The sequence below is a fragment of the Cryptomeria japonica genome, chromosome 8 (genome assembly GCF_030272615.1).
Source record: "Cryptomeria japonica chromosome 8, Sugi_1.0, whole genome shotgun sequence".
Lineage (NCBI taxonomy): Eukaryota > Viridiplantae > Streptophyta > Pinopsida > Cupressales > Cupressaceae > Cryptomeria > Cryptomeria japonica.
Window position 1 is genome coordinate 444,747,113 of NC_081412.1, and position 27,430 is coordinate 444,774,542.

Here is a 27,430-nt window from a genome sequence, read left to right on the forward strand (position 1 = left end):
CAATAGCAGCCTGCGAACTTCATCAGACATCTGCAGATCCATAATTAAAGGCAGCGAACTTCAGCTCCTCAACAGCAGCCAGTGAACTTCATCAAGACATCTGCAGATCCATAATTAAAGGCAGCGAACTTCATAAGAGGCTGCAGATCATATGTAATGTCCAGTTGAATTAAAATCATAATCAGATCTGAGGATCCTTTGGCTGGGTTTTTCCTCCTAGGAGGTTTTCCCAGGGTAACTGTGTTTTGTCTTTTGCATTTCATTTCCTTTATTATGCTTAAGTCTGGAAAACAATAAGCTAATTAACCTTATTCTAATTTTCTGAGTTTTATTCAATCTGAAAGTACCAAATTTAACACAAAATTCTACCAGTTTGTATGTGCACTCTAAGACTTTGAGCTTAGATGTAAATCAAATTGCTTTCAATAAAAGAGGCAAGTTGTGTTGAGACTTTGTGCCAATTCAAGTTGTTATGTGACGACATTTTCTAGAATTGATTGTGATTTTTGTTCTATTGTTCAAGAGGGATTTAAATTCAATCCTGCAGACTTTGAGCTGCTAATTGTATTTAGACTTGTAGGTTTGGTTTTCAGACTTGGTCTTGTAGACTTTGAGTTGCTTATCACGTTTGAAGATAGTGTAGAAAGCTCAAGTAAGGAGATAACTTGTAGACTTTGCGTTGCTTTTATTTTTAAGACCTGTGCATGTAAGGTGAAGTGCATCATATAGACAAACTTTGAGCTATTGTGTGTTGATAGGACAGTAGAAGTGCTAAAGACTTTGTGCTTTCATTTCTATTTTCCCGTCCCGGGGAAGTGACGGAAGTCTTTGTGCTTTCATGGAAACTTTGCTTCCCTTTATGTTCTAAAAATCCTACAAAAAGTTTCATTTTTGTATTTACCGTTGTTGTAACTTCTTTTCTGAAATAAGAGAAAGAATATCATCTATTCTAAAGAAAGAGAATAAGATGTCATTCCACCCAAATTAGATTAGTGCTAGTAGTAGTAAAGGGGGAGCCTTCCCTAAATTAGGAGAGTTTTATACTCACAGTCATATCCCCTCCTTGATCGTTATATCCTAAATGAATCAGCTATCATTATTAGTTAATATAATAATTAACAACGAATGATTATTTGAAATTAGTTTATTTATTAAAATTATTATTTAATTAATATATATTAATATTCATTACTAATAATATCTTTGAAATATTCAAATAAAAGAAATATATAAATATTATATTATAAACATAATTAATATATTATAAATTGTAAACATAGATTACATATTTATGTATATAAATGATTAAATGAGATTATAAATTAATTCAAAAAATATATATAAGAAAGAATAATTATTGACTAATCATATTTAGAATACCGCTGTGTTAAGACGATTCACGTTTAGTGCCAAAATGAATCCAATACCTTTTAAGCATCCACCGCTTGGTATCTTACGAAATGGCACGATATTGATTATGTCTAATCACTGACAAAGAGTGAGTTATATTAAGTAAAGGGGTGCATAAATAATAACATTATGATCAACAATTATACGATTGTGATTAGAAAGAAGGCTAATCGTAAACCATATAGACAGCTAACCAATTACATATTGGAAGAGGAAATCAACATAAGGTTATGAACATCGGTTAGTATAATGAAGTGGTGAGATTATAACTTGTGAATGAAGCGGTGTGATTGTAATCTGTAAATATATATTATTAATCATTCCATTGCCAAAAGTCATTGAATTGGTTTATATATGGTTTTCTATTCCAGAGGGAAGAGAATTATGTATATATATATATATATATATTGGAACAGATATAGAATGCGTTAGATCAGTTAAGGAGTGATATAACAAGTATGGTATGGAAGAGGAAGATCTAACGTACATACACCAGCCAATGTGCATATAAATTATAAAGAGAATAAATCATTCAAAGACAGATTTACAAAGGGGATACATATGATGGGGAACCGCCGATCAGAACACATCAGAATAGTATCAAGCTACAGTGGTAGCATCCTTGACCTTGATGGTATGCGTGGGGATATACTTTTACTGTATGAAATAATGTTTCCATGCAGAGGTTAATATTAATGAAAATATTAACAGAGTGCAATATATTTAATAAGGATATCAAGACAGTGGCAGACCAGATCTGACATGCGTCAGATCTGTCTACCAATATCAGCCCGTAAACACATGACTAATTAGGATTGTTTTGCGTGCTAATTGTATAGTAATAATATAAAAGGATACTAGTAAACCCATAAATAATTGGTAATACTATTTAATTCATATATATATATATACACTCAAATCAGAATAAGAGTAATATAATGATTTGTAAATATAGATATTGATAATAATAGATATTAATATAATAGTTATGGTTACATAATACTTTTAGAAATTACTTTGTAATATCACGTAATAATTCATACAAATAATAATTAATAAATGCGTAAAGGATTTATATGAATCAGAATAAGATTGATTATTTAATATGGTAAGTTAGCAAGTACTTGATAGACTAAAGAAAGATCGAATATCACAGATTTGACTCGTTTAAGATAGACTTGATTCTTAATCAAGATAGTTTAAGTCATTAGTATTTTGAAAATAGATTGATTATGGTTAAATTAGATCAAATCCGATTAGGGGACATTACACTCACACACTGTGGCTGAAACCACAATTTTGCACATCTTCCCAGGTGTACAAAATTTTCAACCAATAGCAGATATCTTCCAAGTGGAACAAAGTTGGAGATACTAACATGGAGTACCTAGACAAGAAGAGGATGAAATGGAGGATGTATGGAATGAAGAACCAGCTACCCTCTCCCTTGACGGTCAACATCATGAAGAATGGAATCTACCACACTGCTGGTTTCCCACCATCGATATAATGCAATGAGCTTATGGTTGACTGTGCAGGGCACTATGATCCACAAACCAAAACAATCAAAAACACCTAAGGGATTGGTGCTTGCATACCTAGCTGAGGAGTCAATAAGAGAGGCATTTGGAATTCCTAGATACCAAGACATGCAAGTAAGAACTAAGGAAGATGCTCGGGCTATGTTCAAGAAACGATATGAGGCTTGTATGACGCTCACCAATAATGATTGGGTCCTTGAGGCAAGGTATCACCACTCCAAGTTACCTAAGCGACTCCTATGCTCAGACTACAAAGAGGAGTACAGTGACATGATATTTCTACTCAATAGGATTATGGGAGCACCACAAGGAGCTTTATTCGAAATGTGGATGTTCTACTTCATTGAGGAGATATCGGATGGAGCAGTGATGATCAATTGGGCAATGATTATAAGCAACAACCTAGACATCTATTTGAAGAGTTTGGAGTTAACGAAGTCTTTCTACATGACTTCTAACCTAGTCTACATCCTGGCGAGACAGATTGTATACAAAGGATTGATATGCAGAGGCGAAGTTGGAAACCGGCTTGGACAATACAAGGTGTATGAATGCTATCCACAACTCCACCTACATGAGAAAGAACAATATAGAAGGGTGAATGATGCATTCACCATGTACATCACACAATTGCTACAAGGTGGATTACATAGGCGATTGTCCAAGGAGGCAATGTCATTACTTGAGAAGTATGGATCACAATATATTCAATTTCCTACCTTCACATACCTAAGGATTCAAGGATTCACTGCCAAACCATACAAGCTTCCTAGGTATCCGACCGACAAGATGGTGTTACTTGAGGTAGTGAGGCAACTCTCGGAGTTTGATTGCATCTAGAAAGGGAAACATAGGCAAGCAGCAGAGCCAGTTAATGAAGAGTTGGAGTTTTTCCATCTTGGGCTATACAAAGCAAGGAATCGCTTTGATCCATTTCAGAGAATTTCAATGGCCAAAGGAGAAAAGTTTATACACAAGATTGACATCGAGGACTATTGGGCTAATCTGATAGATGAGCTCAGAGTTAGGAGAAAGATGTGGTCTCAAATGTCAGTGGACTTCATGAGGAAGTGTAACTTCTTCTCGATTCCCGATCAAGTGAAGGATGATGGGAATCATGTTCATCCTCAATATGTGAAGGAGGACAAGCCCGTTCCATCACCTAATTGGTCACGGCCTAAGTTGGTAGATTTGAGCATTTTAATGAGAGAAGTAAATGATTACTCTAGGGAATGGGTGGACAAGCAAATAAACAAGCTAAGAAGACAAAAAATATCTTGACATATGAGAAAATGAAGAGTGAGGAGTCTTCCATCAAAGATGATGAAAGAACTATAAGCAATCTAAGGACAAATAATGATGAGGAGAGCCAGGCTCCTAAAAGAAAAAAAGTTATGCCTGCAGGAACGCAAGCGAAAGGTAAGGAGATGATTAGTCAAGAGTCCAGACACAATAAGCATAACTCCTCAATCTAACATGAGCTCCTCATCCGTTAAGGAGAATGATGTGCCAGGAGAAGATAACAAATCCGAGCAAGGTTTCGACACGAAGATACTACCAGAGAATGATCAAGATGAACATGCATTAGCACAATAAGCACCACATAAAGATGAAATACAGCAATCAGGATCTCCTACCATTCAGCTTGAGGTACATTTGGGGGATGATGTGGTGGAATTGAGTAAGAAGAGAGCAGAGGATGAGGTAATTTCAGCCTTGAGAGGACTTGATGATAATCAACAACTCGAAGATGGGATGGAATTCTCTACAATTCCTGATTGGTTGATGAACAGTATGGAGGAAAAGAAAGTTATAGAGGCGCAGCCCATTGAAGATATTGATGACTTCTTAGCTTGGATTGGTAAGGCTAAAGAAAAGAAGGAGGAGAATAAGTTCTCCAAGATCACTAGAGATGATTCAATAGCACACATTGTGCAAGTGGCTGTCCCAACTGTTGATAAGCCTAGAGATGTAATCACTCCTATGGATTATCAAGTTACTACAATTGGCCTTGTACCTGTTGATGTGTTTTTTATGCACATGCGAACACAGAATAAAATACCCTAGAGTATCTTATCCTCTCGAACAAAATCTCTCAAATGCTGAAGATTAGCTTAAGGATCACTTGAGGAGACTCCAAGGTTCATGAATGTAGGGTCACTACATTCGGATAAGTTCAGTTGGTCATTGTAATTGCTGTTTCATCAGGGGACATTTATGGTTCGAAAGATTTCATGAAGTGATTTGCAGATGATATGCAATGAAGTTTCCTCCTAACATTATTGAATGATTATCAAAAAATGGGAAAAGATGAGGGTTTAGAGAAGTTCTAAGCTACCCTAAAAATGAATGGATGGAGAATGACACAAGTGAAACTCAACTAGTTATAGCATCCCCATACACAAGTTATAGCATCGCCATACACAAACAACTCTACTAGAACTAGTGCAATCTTCTAAGGATGTTTAGAGGTTTTCAAATCATCGCCAAGCATAGATACCATTAGTTGAATGCATATCAATGATTGAGCAATAATCGAACTTAAGCAATTTCAAGGGTTCCAGTTGACCACACAAGGCTAACTTACAATCAGCAAGAAAGCTAGTAGTATGGATAACGAGCTTCACAATATATCAAGTACAACACTCCATCATTTAATCTAATGCTTAAACTAACATCAAAGATTGACTTGAGAAGATAAAAGAACCATGCAATAGGCTTCAAGGATTGAGCAAAAACACGAAGATTTCAATGTTTTATTGATCCAATAGCCAAACAACAACAATTCTTCAAGTCTTCCTCTTGCCACTATTCTAGCTCTATTATTCTACTCTCTTCTATTCTCTTACTATTCTATTGCTATCATTAACCATTACAAATGAAATGAGTGGAGTTTATATAAGACTCCCAAATACAATGAAGGGCCGAGATCGAATGAAGATCAAGGGCAAAAATTTCTTGCCACCTAAACCCTAATTAGGGTTTGATAAAAATGAAAACCCTATCTAGATAATCATCATCATGAAAAAACCAATGAGAAAATAGCATGTGTCAGTACGGAAATTGAGGAAGCATCCTCCAATAGGAAAATGGAACACCAAGTGGGATCATAACAAACTATCTTCTAGAATCTGGTTCCCTTTCTCACGTTCCTTTCTAGCATATTCGATGAATCTAGTCACCATGTCCTCTATCTCAATCATCGGGATCTCAGGTAGAGATTTCAGTTGTTCCTCCACATGCATGACCTCATCGAAAGCTTTGATGATGGCATCCTCCCATTCAAGTTCGAATTCTTGAGTTTTGCTTGCTAATACTACAAACTCGAGCATATTATTCAATTGTTCCTTAGTAATCATTCCATCAATCCCATGGAAGATAGCTCTTAGTCTTTCCTCCAACTCCTTAGCTTCTATAATTGTTCTGGGATCAATCTCTCTTTCCAAAACAATCTGTGCTACTTCTACTATCTTATCATGGATTCGGTGCATATCATCTTGAACTTGACTGCACCCATTTCCAATTTCCTCAAAGATGATCTTCTTCATGCGAAGTAAGCTACTCCATCGTAGAAGGCTAGGTGTAGTTCCTTCTCTTCTTACTTTCAGGACCTCCCTTGGTGTTTTCCTTATTACTTGAAGCACCGGAATGATAACATCTCTAGCATGAGTAAATGCTTCGAAGGCTTCTATGAGGACATGAGTTCTCCCAAGGACCTTTATGACTGTATCGAGTGTTTGCGTGATGCCCTTCATGAACTTGCTTACTCTAGCATATGAATCCTCTATCCATGTATCTATCAACTGTGTTGAATTCCTCATTTTCTCCATATGATCAACTGACTCTACGGGAAGCAAGGGAGGTGGTGTGGCTGCCGGACTTTGGTGTGTCAATGGTTGTTGAAATTGCTGGACATAGTTCCTCCACGCACTTATCTCCTTTTCCAATCTTCTATTCTTCTTTGTTTCAGCTCTCAACATGTCATTGATTGCCTTCAATGAATCAGTTGCATCCCCTATAGCTTGCTCGGATGTGAGTGGTCCCAAATCAGTGGTCTCCATATCATACTCATCCGTTGTAATCTCTCCTTCATATTTCTCAACTCTTGGAGTGGCTATTTGCAACTTTCTTGATCCTGAGTCATCTCTAATCACCTTTGACATCTTCGTAGCTTTCCTCTTCTCAATGACTTCTCGAGTTTGGCTTAGAAGACTCCCTATATCATATGTTTGTTCTTCTTCAACCACTATCACCTCTTGAGCTAGTCTTTCTTTTAACCACTCCGGAATGGAAGACCTTCCTTCTTGAATTTGTGCTCCTTCGTGCATTTGCTCATCTCTAGGTGGTGAAGTAGTTTCATCGTTATCTTCTCCGCCTTCTTCTATCCTCTTAAATGAGATGAGTGAGATCTTCTTGTTCTTGAGATGCCTTTTCTTAGCCTTTATCATTGTGAACTATAGACTCTGCTAATTCATTGGTTGCTTGACTCAACTCCTTTTCCATCCTTAGTTCTTCTTGTCTGGAGGAAGGATGACTCGCACTTGATTTATGCTTCTTCCTTGCGGGTTCCTTTTCACCATGATCTTCCTTTCTCTTTGATCCTCTTGAATGAGATGGACGAGATGCGCTCCCACTTGCACTATCTTCAACTTCCTCATCTTCTCTTTCTTCTTCTAAGTGGAATGCCAGTGCTATATTTTGTTCTTTCAACTTCCAGGTTGTACATCTATCCATATGCGAGTGTACTCCAAGACTGGCTTCATTAACTCCTTCAAATCATCAATCTCCATATCCGCCCATTTGAATTTGATCTCTTTGTCTTCCTTGGCGTATGCTGCTTGAAGGTATTTGCCACTATCTTGAACATGATCGGCTACATGAAACAACTTGCCTTCCCTAATAAAATCAAGGGATAGCCTGGAATACATCTTCTTTTTCACCTCTATATCATTTTGAACATTCATCCAACAGTCCTCAAGATGCCATTGATGGCTATTCCTTCTTCCCAAAACTTCCTTCACATTGCCATATGGATCAAAGCAATCTCTGGTTGTGAATAGCTTGAGTGAATGTAGTGCTAATTCTTGCTCAGCATCTTCTGCTGCATGAATGGATGGGCATGATTCAATGGAATCTCCAAGTGTGATAGGAAAAGAAACACCGGCTCCATGCTTCTGTCTATATGCCTTGATGTATGCCAATAACTATCTCACCACCTCGAGTAGCACCACTCTATTCGTTGGGTAGCACGGCAACATGTAGGGAGGAACAAGAGATCCTTGAACTCTGATGTAGGTGAACTTCGGGAACTGAACGAACCACGCACCATGTTCTACCAATGCATGCGCTTCTGGAGAGATTCTTTGTTGTGATCCACCTCGAAATTGCCTCGTGATATGCATAGTGAATGCATCATTCACCCTCCCGAAGTGTTGTTTTGGTGGATGCCTAAGTTGTGGATAACAATCATACACTTTGATCTCTCCAGGTCTCCTTCTGACTACGCCTGTGTACATGAGTTCCGGATACTCAAAATTTCTCGCAATGGAGTATATGACGTAGGAGCTCATATAGAACGTTTTGGTGCGCATTAGCCTCCTTAACTGTTTATCAATGTTGTTGCTAACGAGTCTTGCCCAATTGATCGCCTACTTGTCATGGGTAGTAGTCTCAATGAAGCAGAACATCCACTCCTCAAAGTATGAAGCCTCAGGTGCGCCAACCAGTCGATGGAGTAAGGTGATGAAGTCTTTGTATTCATCATTGAAGTCTATCCTGTGCAGTCTATCGGGCCATCTGCTTCTTCCTCCTCTACTCTTCTTCAACCAAAACTTGTCAATGATCTTCGCACAAGCATCTGGATCATCATCATAAGCTGATTTAGCTCCTTCCAAGCTTATGTAGATCATATCTTTGGGCTCAGGTAGATGGAATGTCTTGCTGATTGATGTCTCTGAGAGGTATGCGAGCACTGTCCCATCCTTCGCCACAATTCTCCTTGAGTCAGAATCGTAGTATTGAGCACACTCTACAATGAGCTCGTAGCATTGCACTGCGAGAGAAAAGCCGGCTGCATTTACGATTCCAGTTTCAATCATCTTCTCGATTGTGGCTGTAGGTTTGTTGATGTATGATGGGTGGTGGAACTTCTTGGTGTCGAACTTCCCAAGATTAGTGTCTCCTACTTTGCTCCAATTCGACATGATTCTGCTTTCGAATGCACTCCCCTTCATGTCTTCCTTGATGAGCGCTTGGCAGGAGAGAGTCTTGTTTGGTTTAGGAGCCACCATCTTTCACCTATGAGAGATGTGCAAGTTAGAACAAGTTGTAGCACAATGAAGCTTATTTACCTAACTATAAAATGAGCTTGCTAAATAAGACTGATCTATTCATTATATGCATTAGGAAGGTTTGATTTACTTCAACAAAATGACTATTAATCCTAAATCAAACCTGCTCCAGTCCTTACATCGGTCTAAATAAAGTACTTATTTCTGATTTCTGAACTTTAATCTTTAAAACTAATTAATAAAGCGACTAATAATGTTCAAGGGTTCGCTGTCATCTTGATCTTCTGCTGTTGGAAAACGAAATTCGCCTTTCAATCTGCTAAAACTCGCCCTTGTAAGGATGATAATGCTGCTCCTTTGGAGTAGATTCACTGTTGACAATGACTGTGTTCACCTTTCCTAATGAACTTCGCTGATTGCTGATGGTGAAATTCGCTATTCCTTAGGATAGATCACTGCCTGTTGGTGAAATTCGCTCAAGCGAGAGAATGATTTGTTTGAATTGATGGTAAAATGAATGATTCAAACTCCCTATTATAGGCGATCAAGATGGAAAGTTATGTCTTTTCCTATAAAGCCGACTTTGTCTTAAATTAAATTAAACAACAAATTACCTTGGCCGACTTACCTCTTGAAAAATTTCGAATTTGTTTTGGGGCATAAATCATGCATTGGTTAATTTTAATATCTCATATGAACTTCGCTCCAAATTGTTAATTCATGAAGTTCGTTTTATGTGGAATTCGCTCCAACTCCTCAACTCCTGAAGTAGGAATTTCGCTCCAATTGCTCAATTCACGAAGTGTGTTAGAAATTCACTCTAGGTGGTGTGCACTTGAAGTCTTATTTCAATCGCTTCGCTTGCTAGGCTTGCTGGTCTTTCCCAAACTTGAAATCCGCTCCAAATCTCTCAAACCTGAAGTTTGCTCCAATTCCTTAACTCATGAAGTTGTTACAAATGTGAAGTTCGCTCCAATACTCCAACTCATGAAGTTGCTCCAAGTGTGAAATTTGCTCCAAATTGTGAGATCATGAAGTTCGCTTGAAGAACCCAACTCATGAAGTATGTTATTCGCTCCAATATGCAAAGTCATGAAGTTCGCTTGCAACTTGCAACTCATGAAGTTTATGTTCTCAAATTTGCTTCATTCCTTTATTCCCAACTTCACTCATGAAGGCTTGAAGATGTAATTCGTTCCAACCTCCTTATTCATGAATTTCGCTCCAAAAGTCCAACTCATGAAGTAGGAATTTCACTCCAAAAGTCCAACTCATGAAGTTCGCTTCAAAACATGAAGTCATGAAGTATGAATTTCGCCTTTATTGCTCAACTCATGAAGTATGAATTTCGTTCCATTTGCTCAACTCATGAAGTAGGAATTTCGCTCCAAGATGGCAACTCATGAAGTTGTAAAATTCGCTCCAAAACATGAAATCATGAAGTTTGCTTGGCATTGAATCCATTCAAGGCAGTCATCCTTCATTTCTCATTCGACTTCGCTCATGTAGGCTTGCTTGTGTAAGCTCATTGATGAAATTCGCTCCAAGGAGGCAAGTCATGAAGTTTGCTCCAAGAAGGCAAGTCATGAAGTTCAAGTTCACTCTAAGAAGGCAATTCATGAAGTTCAAGTTCGCTCCAAGAAGGCAACTCATGAAGTTCAAGTTCGCTCCAAGACATGAAGTCATGAAGCTCGCTTGGGAGTTTGATCATGGAGTAGGCGTCTTTTGACTTTCCCTCATTCTTCCACTTTCAACATGAAGAAATTCACTCCAAAAGTCTAACTCATGAAGTTCGCTTATGAATGCTTAAACATGAAGTAAGTGGTTCCTTCATCTCTTTATCTTTCCATTTCGCTCATGAAGCCTTGAAGGTGAAATCCGCTCCAATACCTCAGCTCATGAAGTTCACTCCAAAAGTGCAACTCATGAAGTTGGAATTTCGCTCCAAAAGGTAAACTCATGAAGTTAAAAATTCGCTCCAAAAGGTGAACTCATGAAGTTGGAATTTCGCTCCAAAAGGTGAACTCATGAAGTTTGTGTTCTCAAATCCTTCACTTCATTCCTTTATTGCCAACCTCGTTTATGAAAGGTTGAAAGTGAAATTCGCTCCAATCTCCTCATTCATGAAGTTCGCTCCATATCCTTCAAACATGAAGTTAGCTTCAAAAGTGAAAGTCATGAAGTTAAAACCTAGAGAAGACTTAGAGATGAGGCGGATTACAAATGAGCTTATCAAGATTTCAATCCTTGGAATAATTCATTCAAATGCTCAAACTCATACTTACACCAATTCTCGAGCAAAAGACTCAAGGGAAAATTTGCTCATCTATCACTCAACGTGAAGTGTGGTTTTGAGGCCTGGAGACTAAGATGATTTGTCATCTTAAAATTGCTCTTATGCATTTCCCTTCAATCTTGTGAGATGAAAACTCTTGGAAACAACCTCGACCAAAGAAAACTAAGACAAAAGGAGCTTACCTACAACCTTGAGCTCTTGGATTGTCGCCACTAGCAACTTCATTAAACTCTTTAACTAGACTCCTGATTAACTGACATGACAATCCTATAAACTTACTCATTTCACCTGCGAAAAGGAGAGAGAGGCTAGGACTCAAAAAAAAACGGGGGTCCCCATTTAGATGGGGCGATGTGTGAAATGGTCACAACGGGACCTACTACAAAGCAACAAGAGTTTCAAGAGCTGAATGATTCCGCCAAGGCAATTGAGGCACAATTGAATAGAGTTGAAGAGAAGAAAGAATTGCTAGAGATGGAAAACAGGAGACTTAGGGAGTATATTGAAAGGTTGAATCCCCTAAGGCATGAGGATCCTACATTTGTTCCGCCTATTGCTATTGCTCATGGATCACCTAATGATCATGAGGCGATGAGGAATACATACCAAGAGGTTGGAAGTTGGATAGAAGATATTTCAAAGCAAGCAGATGACTTCCTAGTCCAATTCGTCCAAGCTATGATAAGACAATACTGGTCATTAGCAGGATACAATACTTGGAAGGAGTATGGGAAGAGTTCCAACCAGTGCAAGACAAGGCTATTCCTCACCTCAAAGTGTTGAAACAAATTCCTACATCTACATTGATCCGAGAGGGAGCTATCCAAGAGGGAAATGTATATGATTTCCATGGATGGTATTGTTCTTGGGCTATGAGGAAGTCAGTGTTTGATCATGCAAAAGATGAACGCATGGAGATGGAAGGATCGATTCAAGAGATACAATCGAAGATCCTAGCATCAATTGAAGAATTATTGGGACAAGATGTCCACACTTCCAACAGTTTGAATGTGGAAGGATTGAAGGAAAAGATGAAGTTTGTTTACTTCAAAGAGTTGGAGTCCATTAGGAAGAATCAGCCAAACGATTTGGTTTCCGTTTTGATCCACATCAACAACTTGCAAAAGCTTATACCGGATTGGGAAAACATTTTCAATGCTTGCTTAGATGCCTTGGATGTGATCGAATTGCAACTTGATGGATTGCCCAAGTGTCACGATGGAGGAGCACAATTCAGTTATGTCCAGATTCATTGAATATGCAGCTAGAGAGAGGAATGGAGGAAGAAATCTTCTAGAAGGCTGCCTACTTGATGACTAGGTGACATTTCATTGGACCTCCTTTCTCAAGTTTTGTGATTCCACTTTTTTTATGTAAACCCTAATTAGGGCAATGTTGGCATGATCTTGGCCCTTGATTCTAAATGAATCTTGGCCTTTCATTTCATTTGGAGACTCTATATAAAACCCTTCTCCTCTCATTTGTAAGAGAGAGATTTTTGAAATTTGTCGCATATATGCTGCCAAATTGAATCTAATCATTGAACTTGATGATTTTATGAAATCTTGAAGCATTGTGTGATTCTCTTACCTCCAAATTTAGTTTATAGTTTTCTTTAAGTGTTTTTTTTTAGTTGAATGAAAGAAATTGTTGAGTGAATCTTTATGTAATTCATTTATCCATACCACTAGCTATTTTCTGATTGTGAATTTGCCTTGTGTGGTCAACTGGAATTTGATCTAAGCTTAACTTCGATTCCTATTTGCACATTGGTATTGATCGAATGGATGGTGTTAGTGTTGTGAATTTGATTTTGAATATCAATTAATTACCTTAGAAGATTGCACTAAGCTTGAGTTGAGTTGTTCATGGTATGACAAAACTGAGCCTAGTTGGATTTCATTGAGTCATTCACTATCTCTTGCATTCTAGGTTTAAGATAGGATTAGAATAGAACTCTCTAAACCCTTTCCTTTTGCATTTTATTTTAAAATATTTGTTAGAAACAGATCATCTTGCAAAATCATAAGTCATTTGAAAACCATCGCAAAACCTACTTCATTTCATGATAAGTTTAAGTCTTTGGAACAATTGTGTAAGTCCCTTTGTGTAAACAGCAAGTTACATCGACCATTGAGTTACCCACACATCAAGAATCGACATTGGGAACCTTGGAGTCGTCTTAGTTGAAGATATATTTAGCATTTGAGGTGATTTTTATCAAGAGAGGGTAAAATGCTTTGGTATTTTATTCTGTTAGAGGTGTCTAAAAAACACATCAACAGCATCTCTATGTTCTCTATGTTTATCTCTTGTGGCAAGGATGGCCTTCATGTACGTATGTCGATGTGTTAATGGTAGTCCGAATGTTTATAGTATCTCTGTGTTTGTCTCTTGATTTCTATACATTGTGATGGTATTTGTGTTATTATCATTGATACATGCGAGTGGTTGTATTATGGTTGCACATGAATAATGGTACATTTCTCCACAGTCTAAAATCATACGCAAAAATTGAGGTTCTAAAAATCCTCTGTACAACTACAAGGTTGACATGCCAATGTATGTTTGGTCTTCTAGGTGCTAACCTAAGTCTACAAGCACACATCCAGAATAGGCTAAGAGTGGCTATATTGACTCCTGTCTTCAAAGAAATCATCTTAGTCAAGAGTCCTTTACAGAAATGGCCATGGACAAGAATATAAGTGGTCAACTGTAGATTTTGTAAGTGTCAAACTCTGATGTGTACTCTTTATTTCGTTAACATAAAGTAGTTTTTATATTTAATCCCACAGATTATGCTTCATATGCTAAAAATATTCAGTATCACACATCTTTGTTTATAATAGCCGAGTCAGCATATGCATGTGCATCTATTGCATGGCATCGACTGAAAGCTCAGAACATGATAAGAATCAAACACTTCTTAAAGCCAATAAGTGTCACTCAAAGAGGAAAGGCAAAATAAAATTTTCTTAAGAATGACAAGATGTAGAGAGCCCCTGGAAACTCAAAGGTCATGGAGTGCAAGGATCGTGATGGTGGAGACCAAAAAGTTAAGGAAGGAATTGGTTACTATTCTCTCCAATTTAAACAACAGGGGAAAAAGTCAGAGAAGAGGTCATGGGAATTTTGGTGAATTCTATTATATTAGTAATAAAGCAAATTTGGATTCACATAGTCCTTGCCCTCTCATAAGCTTTATGGCTGTATCAATGACTCAATTAATGCAACCTTCTTCGTCTTTGGTTCAAGATTTAAAAGGTATTATATAGACTCAGAAAAACTACATATTGACTAGGATCTATCTATGATAGATAACATCAAAAAAAGAACAAAAAATAAGGATAAACGTAAGGCTATACTCATAATAGAAAAGGGTCTTGCAAATTCAATATGAACTACCTATGAACTACCTTAGATCCACCAATACCACATGAACTACCTTATATCCTTATACAGACATTCACTTTTATGTTTGTCGCATGTGCTATGGATTATATTTTTATTTTACTTTTGGCTAAAGACAAAACTGTAAGTGTACAAATAGTTATTCATTCTAATTAGGAGAAAACATAAACCAGCCATTTTTTAAAATGTTAATAAGTGTTTTGTTGAAATTCAACACATTCTTTCTCCTCCGAAGAATTGTAAGAATAATAGACAGAAGATAAACAGAAAAAACATCAGAAAAATAACACAACACACTGAAATGAAAAGAATGAAGGTCATATACCTGTACAGACCATCACCAGCAGAAGATGGAATTCGGTCATTCATGAATAAAACCATTAAGCTTCCATCACCAGCAAGGACAACTGCTTGGCCAGTTCTGTTAATAGCCATATATCGGACTTGAAAATTCACCTTCATGTTGGGTTGCAACGTCTGCATAGCCAACCATTTTCAGCAGTTCCCCAACCATATAAACTAATATAAATAAGAAAAGCATGCCACTAAATATATATGTTTTTTACAGGAAGTGGCTTGAACAAAAACAATAATTCAATAGATTTCATATTTCAGAAAAATTCAAAAACCATCTGCAATTACATTAACAACCTAGGCATGCCAGAAATTTACTGATGCTTTTACTGGCAACAAGAATATATGGATCATGGAACTCATAAAGCTTCATTTTCCTGGTTGTTATATTTCAATATGATTGAACTTTGAAATCATCAAAGTGGCAACATTTAAGAAACAAAGCTGCAGAAGATACATGAACCAAAAATATTAAGCAATCAATAATAGTTCTTATGATAAAATTTCCACAACAGGTAACTAAAGGTAAGTTGTATTGATATTTCATTCACATATTTGAAACTCTGCAATTTACTGGGTTAACCAATTCTAGTAAGATCAAAAAGAAATTTTGGTACATTTGATTAGTTCTGATCATTTTTTAGAGAACTCCATGAGATACTTCAAAAAGGAAAATGGTTTCCCAGTTCATTACCTCGTTGCCACCTATAATTGCTCAATGAGTTAAATCAGTTTTCTATCTTTTACAGGTTTTGTTAGATGATTTTTCAAGTCCAACTCTAACTAAGCTTGACTAATGTTGGTGTTTCTTTCTTTTGCTCTTTAGGAAGGCAACTTTAAATAAGTATTCTAAGCTCGGATAAATTTTTCAAGCCTCAGTCCACAAAGGACCAGTTTGTAGATCCTTTGTACCGAGTCTACTTTTTAATGGAATTTTATCATATTGACAAGTATTCTACAAAGTTAGTTAGTTATTGATAAGTTGATTAAGATGAACTCATTTTTGCATATTTTAAGGTTAAATTGAGGCCACATTGTAATTACTAATTATCAGTATGAATATGGGACCAGCTTAGGGCCACCGTTGTAACAATTCTTCAAAGGTATATATTGTGAGGTTAACATGAAGCCACACTGTAATTACTAATTATTAGTATGAATATGGGACCAGCTTAGGGCCATCATTGCAGCGATTCTTCAAAGGTATATATTGTGAGGTCAACTTAAGGCCACACCGTAATTACTAATTATTAATTTGAATATGAGAACAGCTTAGGGCCACCATTGTAACAACTGTTCCAAGGCATCCCCGCATAAATAGAATTGTCTGTGCTCCAGAAACCAGTGCTTATCCTTTTCTGAAGAATTTCTCTGGAACCAATTTTGAATTCAGAAGTCCTAATAAGTTTGCAGAGTGTTTGAACCCTTAACCTTACCAGCTCAAAATCAAAATGTGTAGAGTGACCGATACAAGATTTTACTAGTTAGTGGAAAGTATCCTTGCTTAAGAACATTCCCTATTCTCCAATATATTTTTATTGGCAAAAATAAGAATATGCTCACTATTATCAAACTATCATAATGGTACAGAAATGATAAAGGATTACCCTACTAGCTGTGCTCTATGGATACAGCACAGAAAATACAGAGGTTTACTCCATGACTGTAGATGCAGAGACTAAAATAAACAGAACAAATTATAAATTCCACCAAAAAGATTAATTATCAAACAAAGCTTACTGCACGAAAAGGAATTTGTGCTTGGATTGTACCAGTAAAAGCACCTCCCGACACCATTACACCAAAATGCATAGGGAAAACACAGGTGAAATTGCACCCGAGAGAACCAAGTGTAATGAAAATGTGCAGGGCATCGACCTAATTTCGCAGAAAGTTTTACAGCTTAAGCATTGTTCACTGTTCCTCCTCAAAGCACAGACAGTTTTTACCGAATTAAAAAATACAATGGATCTTTCCAGTTTCACCAGAAGAAGTTAAGGGGCAGATTAAGTATGTATATGAAAAAAACTCAAAATGTTGTGCATACCTTTACTTGTGAGGCAGCCTGTATGGTGCCATGTGAGCAGCGTATGGACAGAGAGTGTAATGATTGTTGGGTACAGTTCCAGAGCAGAAGACGAGTTGAAGCATCCCATGCCATGAGATTTAATGGCAGTCTGGGGGTCCCCAGTTTAAACGAACCGTTCACGTTGGAAATGGCATTGGAGTGGAGACTGCTGTTAAATATAGGATGTGATTGCAGCTCTATCCATTCCTCATTCTCCTCCACCATGGCTTCTGTTTTCTGCTTTTTCTGCAGCGGGCAGCAATTTGTGTTGATTCGAAAAACAAAGTGCAGAAGTAATAAAAGTGAGATTCAAATGGGAAAGCGCTTGTGACTAGCATTAAATTGGACATAAATTTTATAAGGATGATTAAATCTTAAATAAAATTTATTAATATTAAAAATAATATGGTTTCTTTTAATATGTACAATATTATTATTTATTTTTCCTTTTGTTAATTATTGTTGGGTGCAAGGGAATAATGGCATCATCTAAGATAAAACATTAGGATGGAGAAAACATTATAGAATAAAGAGATAGGGACTAAAATAATTGTTAATAGTTCCATTAAAAAAAACAAAATAATAATAATAATACTTGTAATGAAATAGTTTAAGATTTAATTTAAATTTTTATTTTAGTTGTGTAAAATCAAATCTTTATAAAATAGAGATGTATTTTAATTTAATTTTTATTTTATTATTTTAATAGTGTGAATATAAATTCCTACAAAATACTATATAATTTATTAGTACTTGTCGTTAGGCTAGTACTATTGCAATCAGTTGCACTCAATTTTTGTTAACTCGATAAAAATAGAGGATGTCTACGTATGGTGGATGGTCTTAGGTGGGCAAAAAAATAATATTCACAAAGGAGTATTGGCAGAGTTTGGTCCAAGCCACGGCAGAGTAATGGTACTTTTGACCAGTATGGTTTTGATCGTTCAAGGTTTAATAGATGTCAAACTTTCAACAATAAGTTATCAAATTGGGGAAGTTTCTTAGGCACTCGGAGGATATCGTTTCCTAATAATATATCGTTCCATTCAGCCCCTCATAACCGATGGCCTATGAGAGGTTCACAGTTGGAATCTTCAAGTTTTTCAAGAGGAGAATGCTCGTCTAGGGAGATCTCTTTTTCAAATAACATTACTCTAAAAGCTCCTAGGTTTGTTTCAGAATCTAATTGTCTTCCACTCAATATTAAGCACTTGGCCTTCCAATGTCTTGAATGGAAGGTCCTTCAAATTAAAGGTTCATAATGGTCCTCGTGCTTATTATCAAAGGAATATATCTACTCATTCGTAGAAAAGATTTCGTCCTCATATGGACCATAGCAATAGTAAGGTTGAAACCCTAAAAGTGTGGAAAAGGAAACAACCTTTATCTATGGTGTTTCAGAGTCGCGTAAATTATTATCAAATGTTGGCAGAGGGAATGTCGCGGGCCGCTACACTATTTCATTCCCACTGACTTCATTACAAGATCAATCCCATATATATGTGATTATTTCATTCCCACTGACTTCATTACAAGATCAAATCCCATATATATGTGATTGGACTCTCATAGGTAAGTTCTAGAACCATTCCTTTGATATCTTTGTTATCCATTGTTGGGTGAAAGAAAATGGGTGGGGATGAATGATGTTTTTTATATTGATAATGGTAATGAATTCTTCATGATTATCTTTTCAAAAATGAGCTTTAGAGATCACGTTCATAAGCATAAGAGTTGGTTTTGTGAGAGTTTTGGTCTTTTTATAAAACCTTGGTCTCCAAATTTTAATCGAAACTTTTGTGCTATAAATTTTGCCCCATTTTGAATCTCATTCCCTGTGTTACCCCTAGAATACAGAGATTTAGAGATTATACAACTTTTTGCTAACCAAGTGGACATTTTTTAAGGCGTGACCTTGTGTCATTTGAGCATATAGATCTTCCCATTAGAGTTTGTGTTCTGTTGGATGTGACTAAGGTTCTTCCTTCGCAAATAACCTTCAATTCTATACATGGCTCTTGGGCACGGGTTATCTTTGTTGAGGACTCTATTTTTGTTGCTAAAAGGGGTAATGTTTTGGGCCATTTTACATCTGATTGTAAGTCTGCAAAGTTTGGAGACATCAGGGTGTGTGAAGATCATGCTTTAGATCCATTGTTGTGTTCTCGTGCTTCATTCTAGCAGTCCTCCACTTATATGGTTTCTCTGGGTTAGAATGATGCTACAAAGTTGCCTTCTCAGATGTTGGAAAATATCTTTCTTAGGTCTCTTGTCCCTTTCATATTTAGATGTGATTTTCATCATTTGTCAAGTCCATTTGGTCATGGGTTTGGATACTTTGGTGTACATGGACATTATTTATAGACATAATTCCATTCCTAAAATTGAGGCACAATCACAATCTAGCTCTAGAAGGCCACACGGTGTTGATAAATCTTCCATGAATGATTTTAAATCTCCTCTTCTTGTTGGGAAGTTAGATCACCTTATTGAAGATCAATTGCTTAGAGCATGCCACCAAAATATTGCAAAAATTGTTGAAGAGGCTTTCTACTAGCCAAAAAACATGTCATGTGTTTGTTCTAATATTTCTCTTTGCAGTCATTAGCTTATCTCGAGTCACATGGATGGTTTTCCTTCTCTCAATCTGAGGGATGTTCGAGGGTATGGAGTCAAAACTTTGCAGAGTCTATTTTTCTCTTTGCCTCAATGCAGAAGTCAAATCCCCTAGGCTTTAACTTTTTCCATTAATACCAATGTAGCCCCTTTGGTGTTGGATTGTGTTAGACAAGATCAATCTTATTCAAGTTCCCACGACCATGTTTCTTCTCAATCTTTAAAGTTGGAATCTTTGTCCTCACAATGTACTCATGTTGATTGTGATTCTCTATCTTTGGCTTGTGTTAACACTGGGAAAATCCTCAACCCACGAGTTCAAAATGTGTCACAGGATGATAGTCAGGACAACTTGGGAGGAGGATCCTCTAAATTATCATCTATTCATCAAACAATACTCAATAAATCATCATCAATAATTAAACCCAAAGGTAAAGTGGGGAGGCCACCAAAAAAGAAATGATAAACAAAAATAAATATAGAGGAGATGCAAGTTGGCATTCAAACCACCTTAGATGACAAATTAAGCCCCATGAGAGTGACACGCTCTCTAGCCAAGCAATGAAATTGTCTCGTGAAATGTTAGGGGCCTTAATGCCCCTAACAAAGGATGCCTCGTTAAACCTCGGATTGGGAGTTCTGGGGATAATATTGTCATGATTCAAGAAATGAAATTCTCTGAGGTTTCTAAACTTCAACCATTTAAGAACTAGAAATAATGGAAGTATATTTCTTTTGCCTCTTTGGGAGATTTGAGAGGATTGGCAATTCTTTGGAAGGATAATAGTGTTCAAGTGGTTACTTTATCTGTGAAGGTGAATTTTATTCAGGTCCAAGTTACATGTTCCAATCTAATTTTCCAATTGTTTGCGGTATATGGTCTGAATTCAACAATGGACAAGAAATACCTTTGGGACTCATTGTCAACAATCCTAGCTAATTTTCCAAAGATGTTATGTATCATTGGGGGGTGATTTCAATGACATTTTGTCTATTTCAGACAAGTCTAGTGGCAAACTCCTCTAAAAAAAATGTTGGGTTTCAATGACTTTGTTAGTAATAATGGTCTCAAAGATTGTTGTCCTTCAAATGGTAATTTCACTTGGTCTAACAAAAGAAAGAGTTTCCTTCATATATCTGAGAGGTTAGACATATTTTGTGAGCCCTACTTGGTGCTCCTCATTTGGTGTTCCATCTTCCCAAATCTTACCCTTGTCTGGTTCTGATTACTTTTCTCTTCAATTGGAAATTTCATTGGTTCCACTGGGTCTGCGAGCTAGGAGATCTTTTAAGTTTGAGTATACGTGGTTCAGGGATGTAAACTTCCTCTCTTTATTTTGAGAGTGGTGGATAACATTTCCCTTCTTCCAAGGGTCTGGAATGTTCCAGTTCTCTAAAAAAATGCAATGGATTAAAAGCCAAATCAAAAGGTGGAATATCTCAAAATTTAAAAACATTTTCGCTTCTAAGGGGGGTCTTGAAAGGGAAATTGAAGTTCTTAATGAACACACTATTCAATTTGGGATTGATGATCAATCCTATAATCAATTAAATGACCTGAATGGAAAACCGGAGGAGGTGTTAAAAAGGGAAGAAGTTTATTGGAGGTAGAAATCCAGGGAGTTGTGGCTACAAGAAGGAGATAGAAACACAAAGTTTTTTCATGCTTCAACAAAAATGAGGAGGACAACGAATATGTTCCATCAAATCAAGAATGGCTTGGGAGTTCTCACTGATGAAGAAGATATGCAAAATGAGGCTATTAGATTTTTCTCTTCTTTGGTTTCATCTTCAGTTATCTTGGATAATGAAACAAATTCAAAAGCTCTTCTTGAGTATTGTAGCATATCCTTGCTTTGGTTTCTGAACAAAGTAATCTTTGACCTTTTGAATCCCTTTACACAATATGAGATCAAGGAAGTGGTATTCTCTATGCATCCTGATAAGGCCCTATGCCCGAATGGGTTTATGGCATTGTTCTTCCAGAAATGTTGGGATTTTCTGGGTTATGATGTTTGGAGAGTGGTGGAGGAATCTAGAAGAAATGGTAACATTTTGACACAATTTAACACAACACTCATTGCTCTTGTTCCTAAGGTTCCAAATCACATTTTGTTTGTTGATTTCAGACCCATTTCTCTTTGTAACATGATTTATAAAATCATCACAAAAGTTATTGCTATAATATTGGCCAACATTGGTCCCATCATCATTTCCCAAGAGCTGGGGGGTTTGTTCCTAGTAGGGAGACTTTGGAGGGGGCTTTGGTGGCTCATGAAATCATTCATTCAGTAGCTTCTTCAAAGATGGAAGCTATGATTATCAAATTAGATATGTTGAAGGCTTATGATAGAGCGAGTTGGCATTTTTTGCACCAAGTTCTTCTCAGTTTTGGGTTCTTAGCAAAGTTGAGTAAGTGGATTCATTCTTTCATTTTGGAGTCAAAATTCTCAATTATAGTCAATGGTACTCCCTCGGGTTTCTTTTTAGCTTCTCAGGGTGTTCACCAAGGTGACCCCTTGACCCCTTGTCCCCTTCCCTCTTTATCATCATGGTTAAGGCTATTAGTAGGATGATTAAAGCACTTCATCATGAGGGGGTTTGGAAATGGATTTCTATCCCAGAATCTTAGATTGCAACAACCCATATCCTCTTTGTAGATGATACAATGTTGTTTTGGAAGTATCTATTAGAGAAGCTAACATTGTCAAACTAACTCTTGACACTTATTGTCAAGTTTCTATTCAAAGTATTAATGCCTCCAAGTCTAATTTTTTTTCCTTAATTGCTTAGCTCAGATTTATAGCTAGCTAGCAGTTGTCCTTGGTTTCAAACTGGCCTCTTTGTCATGTAAATACCTTGGTGTTCCTTTTTTCTCAGGGTATAATAAAGCTTATTTTTGGTCTTCCATTTCATCCTCAATCAGAAATAGAACCGCCTCTTGGAAGAATACTTGGCTCTTGCTGTCAAGAATTAAAAAAAATTATCAGATTTGTCTTAGCCTCTATACCAAACTACATTATGTATGTTCATCCAATGCCCAGACATGTTATAAATGACATAGAATCTATCATAAAAAAATCTTTGGAAAGGTAACAAAGATCCAAAGAATAAGGTACATTTACTGGCTTGGGATAAATTTTTATATCCCAAATCTTGTTGGGGAGCCAATATTCATATGTTTGAGCACAAAAATTTAGCTCTAGGAGCTAAGCTTATTTGGAAACTCTATTTAGATAATAAATCTTTGTGGGCCTCCATTATCGAAGCTAAATATCTAGGTTCAAATGACCTAGAGTGGATTTTTACTTACTTAGACCTTCCTTGTGGATCACAAATGTGGAATTTTCTGGTCAAGTGCAGGGAGTTGCTTCTTCACAATTTATCCTAGCTGATTAATGATGGTACTACTACTTTATTTTGGGAGGATTTATGGAATGGTTTCTCCCAAAAAAATTTATTATTTTCAAGTCTCCCTTTCAAATGGATTGGGGAATGTCAAATGGAAAGACATTTTCACTGTACTCGCTCCTCCTCAACAACAACAAATTATTGCTCATGAACTAAAAAATAGGATCATCTTTTTTAAACATGCCAAAGATAAGTTAATTTGGTTGCCATCTAATTCAAGTTCTTACTCGGTGAAACAGGGCCATAAGGTTATTTATGAGAAAGAAGATCATCAGCAGTCTAGAGGATATTATCTTTTTTGGTTGGATGTTGGTCTCCAAAAAGATGGGGCTTTCGCTTTGCTTGTCATAAGAGGCCTCATTCTAACTAGTGACAAATTGGTGGATTTGGGATTAGCCCAACCATTTACATGTATAATATGTAACGAATCTTTCGAGACTAAGGATCATTTGATTTTGAATTGTTTCTTTGCACAAAAATGTTGGCAATGGTTTCTTAACAAGCTCCATTGGTTTTGTCCACTCCAATATGAGATTAAATTAGTTTTTTATTCATGGCCAAGATTTTTCATTGACTCCTTCTTTGCTAAACTTTAGGAGGTGGCTCCGACAATCCTTATTTGGAACATATGGTGGGAGAGGAATAAAAGGATCTTCAGGAAAGTATTTAGAAAAGTTGAGGAATCCTTCACAAAATTGAAGCTTCAATTTTTGAAACTCTTAGGGCTTACACAACCAAGCATAAGAAATCGGACTCACAATTCACATCTTGGGATAATGACATCCTAAATGAGTGGTCACATTTGGAACTTCCTTTTAAAGGTAGTCTTTTGAATAACTCAGGGAGCAAGGTTGGTATAAAGGAAATCAGATGGAAGGCACCTCAAGAATTCTTCTACAAGCTTAACTTTGATGTGGTGTCAAAGGGGATCCCAGGTTTCTTTGGCATTGGGTGTGTTGTTAGAGATAATACGAGTTCTCTTATTATTGCATGCATGGCAAGAATCCCAAATGACACAAACAATGTAGCAGAAGCATTGGCTCTTGCATTTGGTATTAACTTGGCAATTTAGGTAAAATCAACAAATCTCATGATAGAAGGAGATTCAATGAACATTATCACAACCTTCAAAGGTTTTGAGACCCCAAACTGGAGAATTAACTATTTTATCCAACAAGCCAAATTGTTAATGTCGCACTTTGAAAATTATTCCATTGATCATTGTTACAAGGAGGCAAATAAGATAGCAGATTTTTTGGCTAATCAAGGTTGTGTTTTGTCATATGGGGAGAAAATTATCACAGAGAAAGACCTTTCTTCCAATTATGCCCTCAAGATGGAAATCATGGAGGATCTCAGGACTACTTGAGTCTTCATTGTTTCTTCAATTATTGTCTTCATTTTTGTTCGCACTTTGTCTTTTCTCATATTGCTCTCCTTTAGGTTGTGTCTTCATGATGTCATCATTTACGTTTGCATGCTAGGTGAGGATGTCATATCTTCTGATGTCTGATTTGGGTGGTACTCATCTCGTGTGTTTCTCTACTAATTACCTCTGCCCATTGCCTTTACCTTGTTCAAGGAGCTTTTTTTGGTGTGTTCTTTTTCCATTCAACCTTGGCTCATGTCTCCTCTTCTCTCACTTGATCTATTTGTCTTTCTTTCCAACAAATGTGCCAATTCACCTAATGCTTCTCGATTATTTGCCAGATGGCTCTCTATGTTCTTGCTTGGTTCGTGCCATCTCAGTTTTTAATCCTGGTGTGCAGATTCTCTTGCCATCGCATTAATTACACATGTGTCGATGGCCTTTTATCTTTCTTATGTGGTGGCTATTTTATCTCTACTTATGTGTTGTTCTAAACAATTGCTTTCATAATTGTTCTCTAGGGAAAGTATTTCAAAGCACTAGTTAATGGAATTATTCCTCTATTTTCTCTACATTCAGCCTTTGCAGTCTTGTGCAACTGGGTGGAATTGGCACTGTGGCAAGTCTTGGATGAAAGTTGGTTGTTGGGAAACAAATTTCTTCTCCCTTTTGAGGCGGTTTCCAAGTTTTCTACAGTCATTATGGACCTCACTTGGTCTGAGAGCATCACCAAACTTCTCATAAATGCTTTTGTTCACCCCTCACTCTACTCATGAGATGAAGTCTTGGTTGTTATTGCCTCTTTCAACATCTTTGTTGGATCTATGTTGGTTGGTGGCTTTCTTAACAAAAGCGACATTTTGGAGGAGTCAACTCCCAAAGCAATTCTCATTTCTTTCATAAATGGTATGATGACAACTTCAGCTGCTCCTTTTCATGATTGGATTTTCACCAACATAGACATTATTGGGGAACCTCTCTTCACACTATCTATGTCCAAGTTTGATGCTATATGGGAAATGTTGTGGTGGATCCTCATGGGTATCTAACGTTCATTTCCTCTTCCTTCTGATCTTGAGTCTTCTAATGGTCTGTAAGCAAGGTTTCTTATGTCTACATTTTGCTATATCTCATGTTTTGGGTCCTTTGTTTGTAGTTTATTATAGACTAGGGGTCACCTTTTGTTGGGTCTATTCTTGTTAATGTTTGAGGGTTGTTGTTTTCCCCTCAATTTTTCTCATGGTCAACTCTCAGAGTTTATTCGTTGTACACTCAATTCTAGTTGAGGGTTGATGGTCTCCCCTCTTTTTTGATGTTTACATGTACTTATAATCTTTTTATATAATATATAATATATAATATTTCAGGCTTCAACCTTTTACCTTTAAAAAAAATAAAAAATCGTTAACTCGTTATTATTCAATTGCATTTCCACCAATCATAACTATAAATTCTTTTGATATTTTTTTTCAATGTAAAAAAAGTTAAGATGCATGATTTTTAAGATTCTAATTTACATAAATTATTTTTCTCCAATCTAATTGGCTGAAAAATTTACATCTTATTAGTGGATTTCACAGATCCACTATCTAAATGAATTTTTTTAGGCAAAGTTTTAGGTACATTAACATAATCTTTAGTACGTTTGAATTTTATTTTCAAATTTATTTTACACATCCAATAAACAAATTATTTAGAATATATATATATATATATATATAGCTTGATAATGGGCCGAGGCCGTAAATTTTATTAATTAGGATAAATAATTATAAATTTATACAAGTTCGGTTCGGTGTGGGCATCGGAAGGAAAGAACCGAACAAAGAAAACCTTCGGTCTTGCCCAAGGATAAATCCTGGAATAAATTACATATCCCTGATAGCCAATTATCCAATGCGTAGCTACTCAAGGGATTACAGTATCATAGCTTCGATTAAATTTCTCTTGATCATCGATGTTTAAACATGACCTCTGCGGTGAGGTACCATAGTATAGGTTGGGTCATTCACGTGGCAAGAGCCAGTCGATAGTGTCCATAAGATGCTTTCAGTCTTGTTAACGCTGATCATGGAAAGGGATCTCCGTGTTTATTTTGGAGCCTGCAAAAATATTGAGACATGGTTCTCCTGCAAACTGGAAGGTCAGGTTAAACTGTAGAATTTTAACTAAAAATATGATAAGCAAGGGAAGAAAATAAAACAGCTTCACTGATTCAATCTAGGGCCCAAAGCTAAGTGTCCTGAAGGTACCCAAACTTAGGCTGCCTTGGAAGCAATTCTGGAGCTAAAGCCTACATTACCACTTAACAAGGGATATTGAAACACAAAAAATGTAAGTATGAAACAGACAAGGGCCATTACAATCATGGCCGATGCAACCGAAGGAGGAAAAGGTGAGTCACTTGGGGAAGGCCAGCATCTGAGAGATGATTCAGGGAGATTCTCAAAGCAAACACCAAAGGAAGGGGACCCAATGAATAGAAGTGGGTCCCCATTAAAGAGATTTCAGAGATGTGAAGGTGGTAATATTAACCTAAAAGTATATATTACTTCATAAATATAACCACATAAATGCAGATGTGTATATATCTCTGCATAGCAGTATATGTACACACCTATATTTATGTGTTTATATTTATGTTGAGATAGATACTTCGTTAAT

The 27,430-nt window shown here is 36.7% G+C and overlaps 1 protein-coding gene across 1 annotated transcript in view; it reads right to left on the reverse strand.

Annotated features, from left to right (window-relative positions):
• Positions 1 to 17,688, reverse strand: part of LOC131052397 (nuclear pore complex protein NUP88) — an 86,577-nt gene extending 68,889 nt beyond the window's left edge. Inside the window, exons 1-2 of the mRNA XM_057987055.2 lie at positions 17,350 to 17,688; positions 15,274 to 15,425 (exon numbers count right to left, since the gene is read on the reverse strand). Coding sequence (XP_057843038.2) covers positions 15,274 to 15,425; positions 17,350 to 17,595 — 398 coding nt within the window. The 5' untranslated portion in view covers positions 17,596 to 17,688. The remainder of the gene's footprint in view (positions 1 to 15,273; positions 15,426 to 17,349) is intronic.
• Positions 17,689 to 27,430: the final 9,742 nt, after the last annotated feature.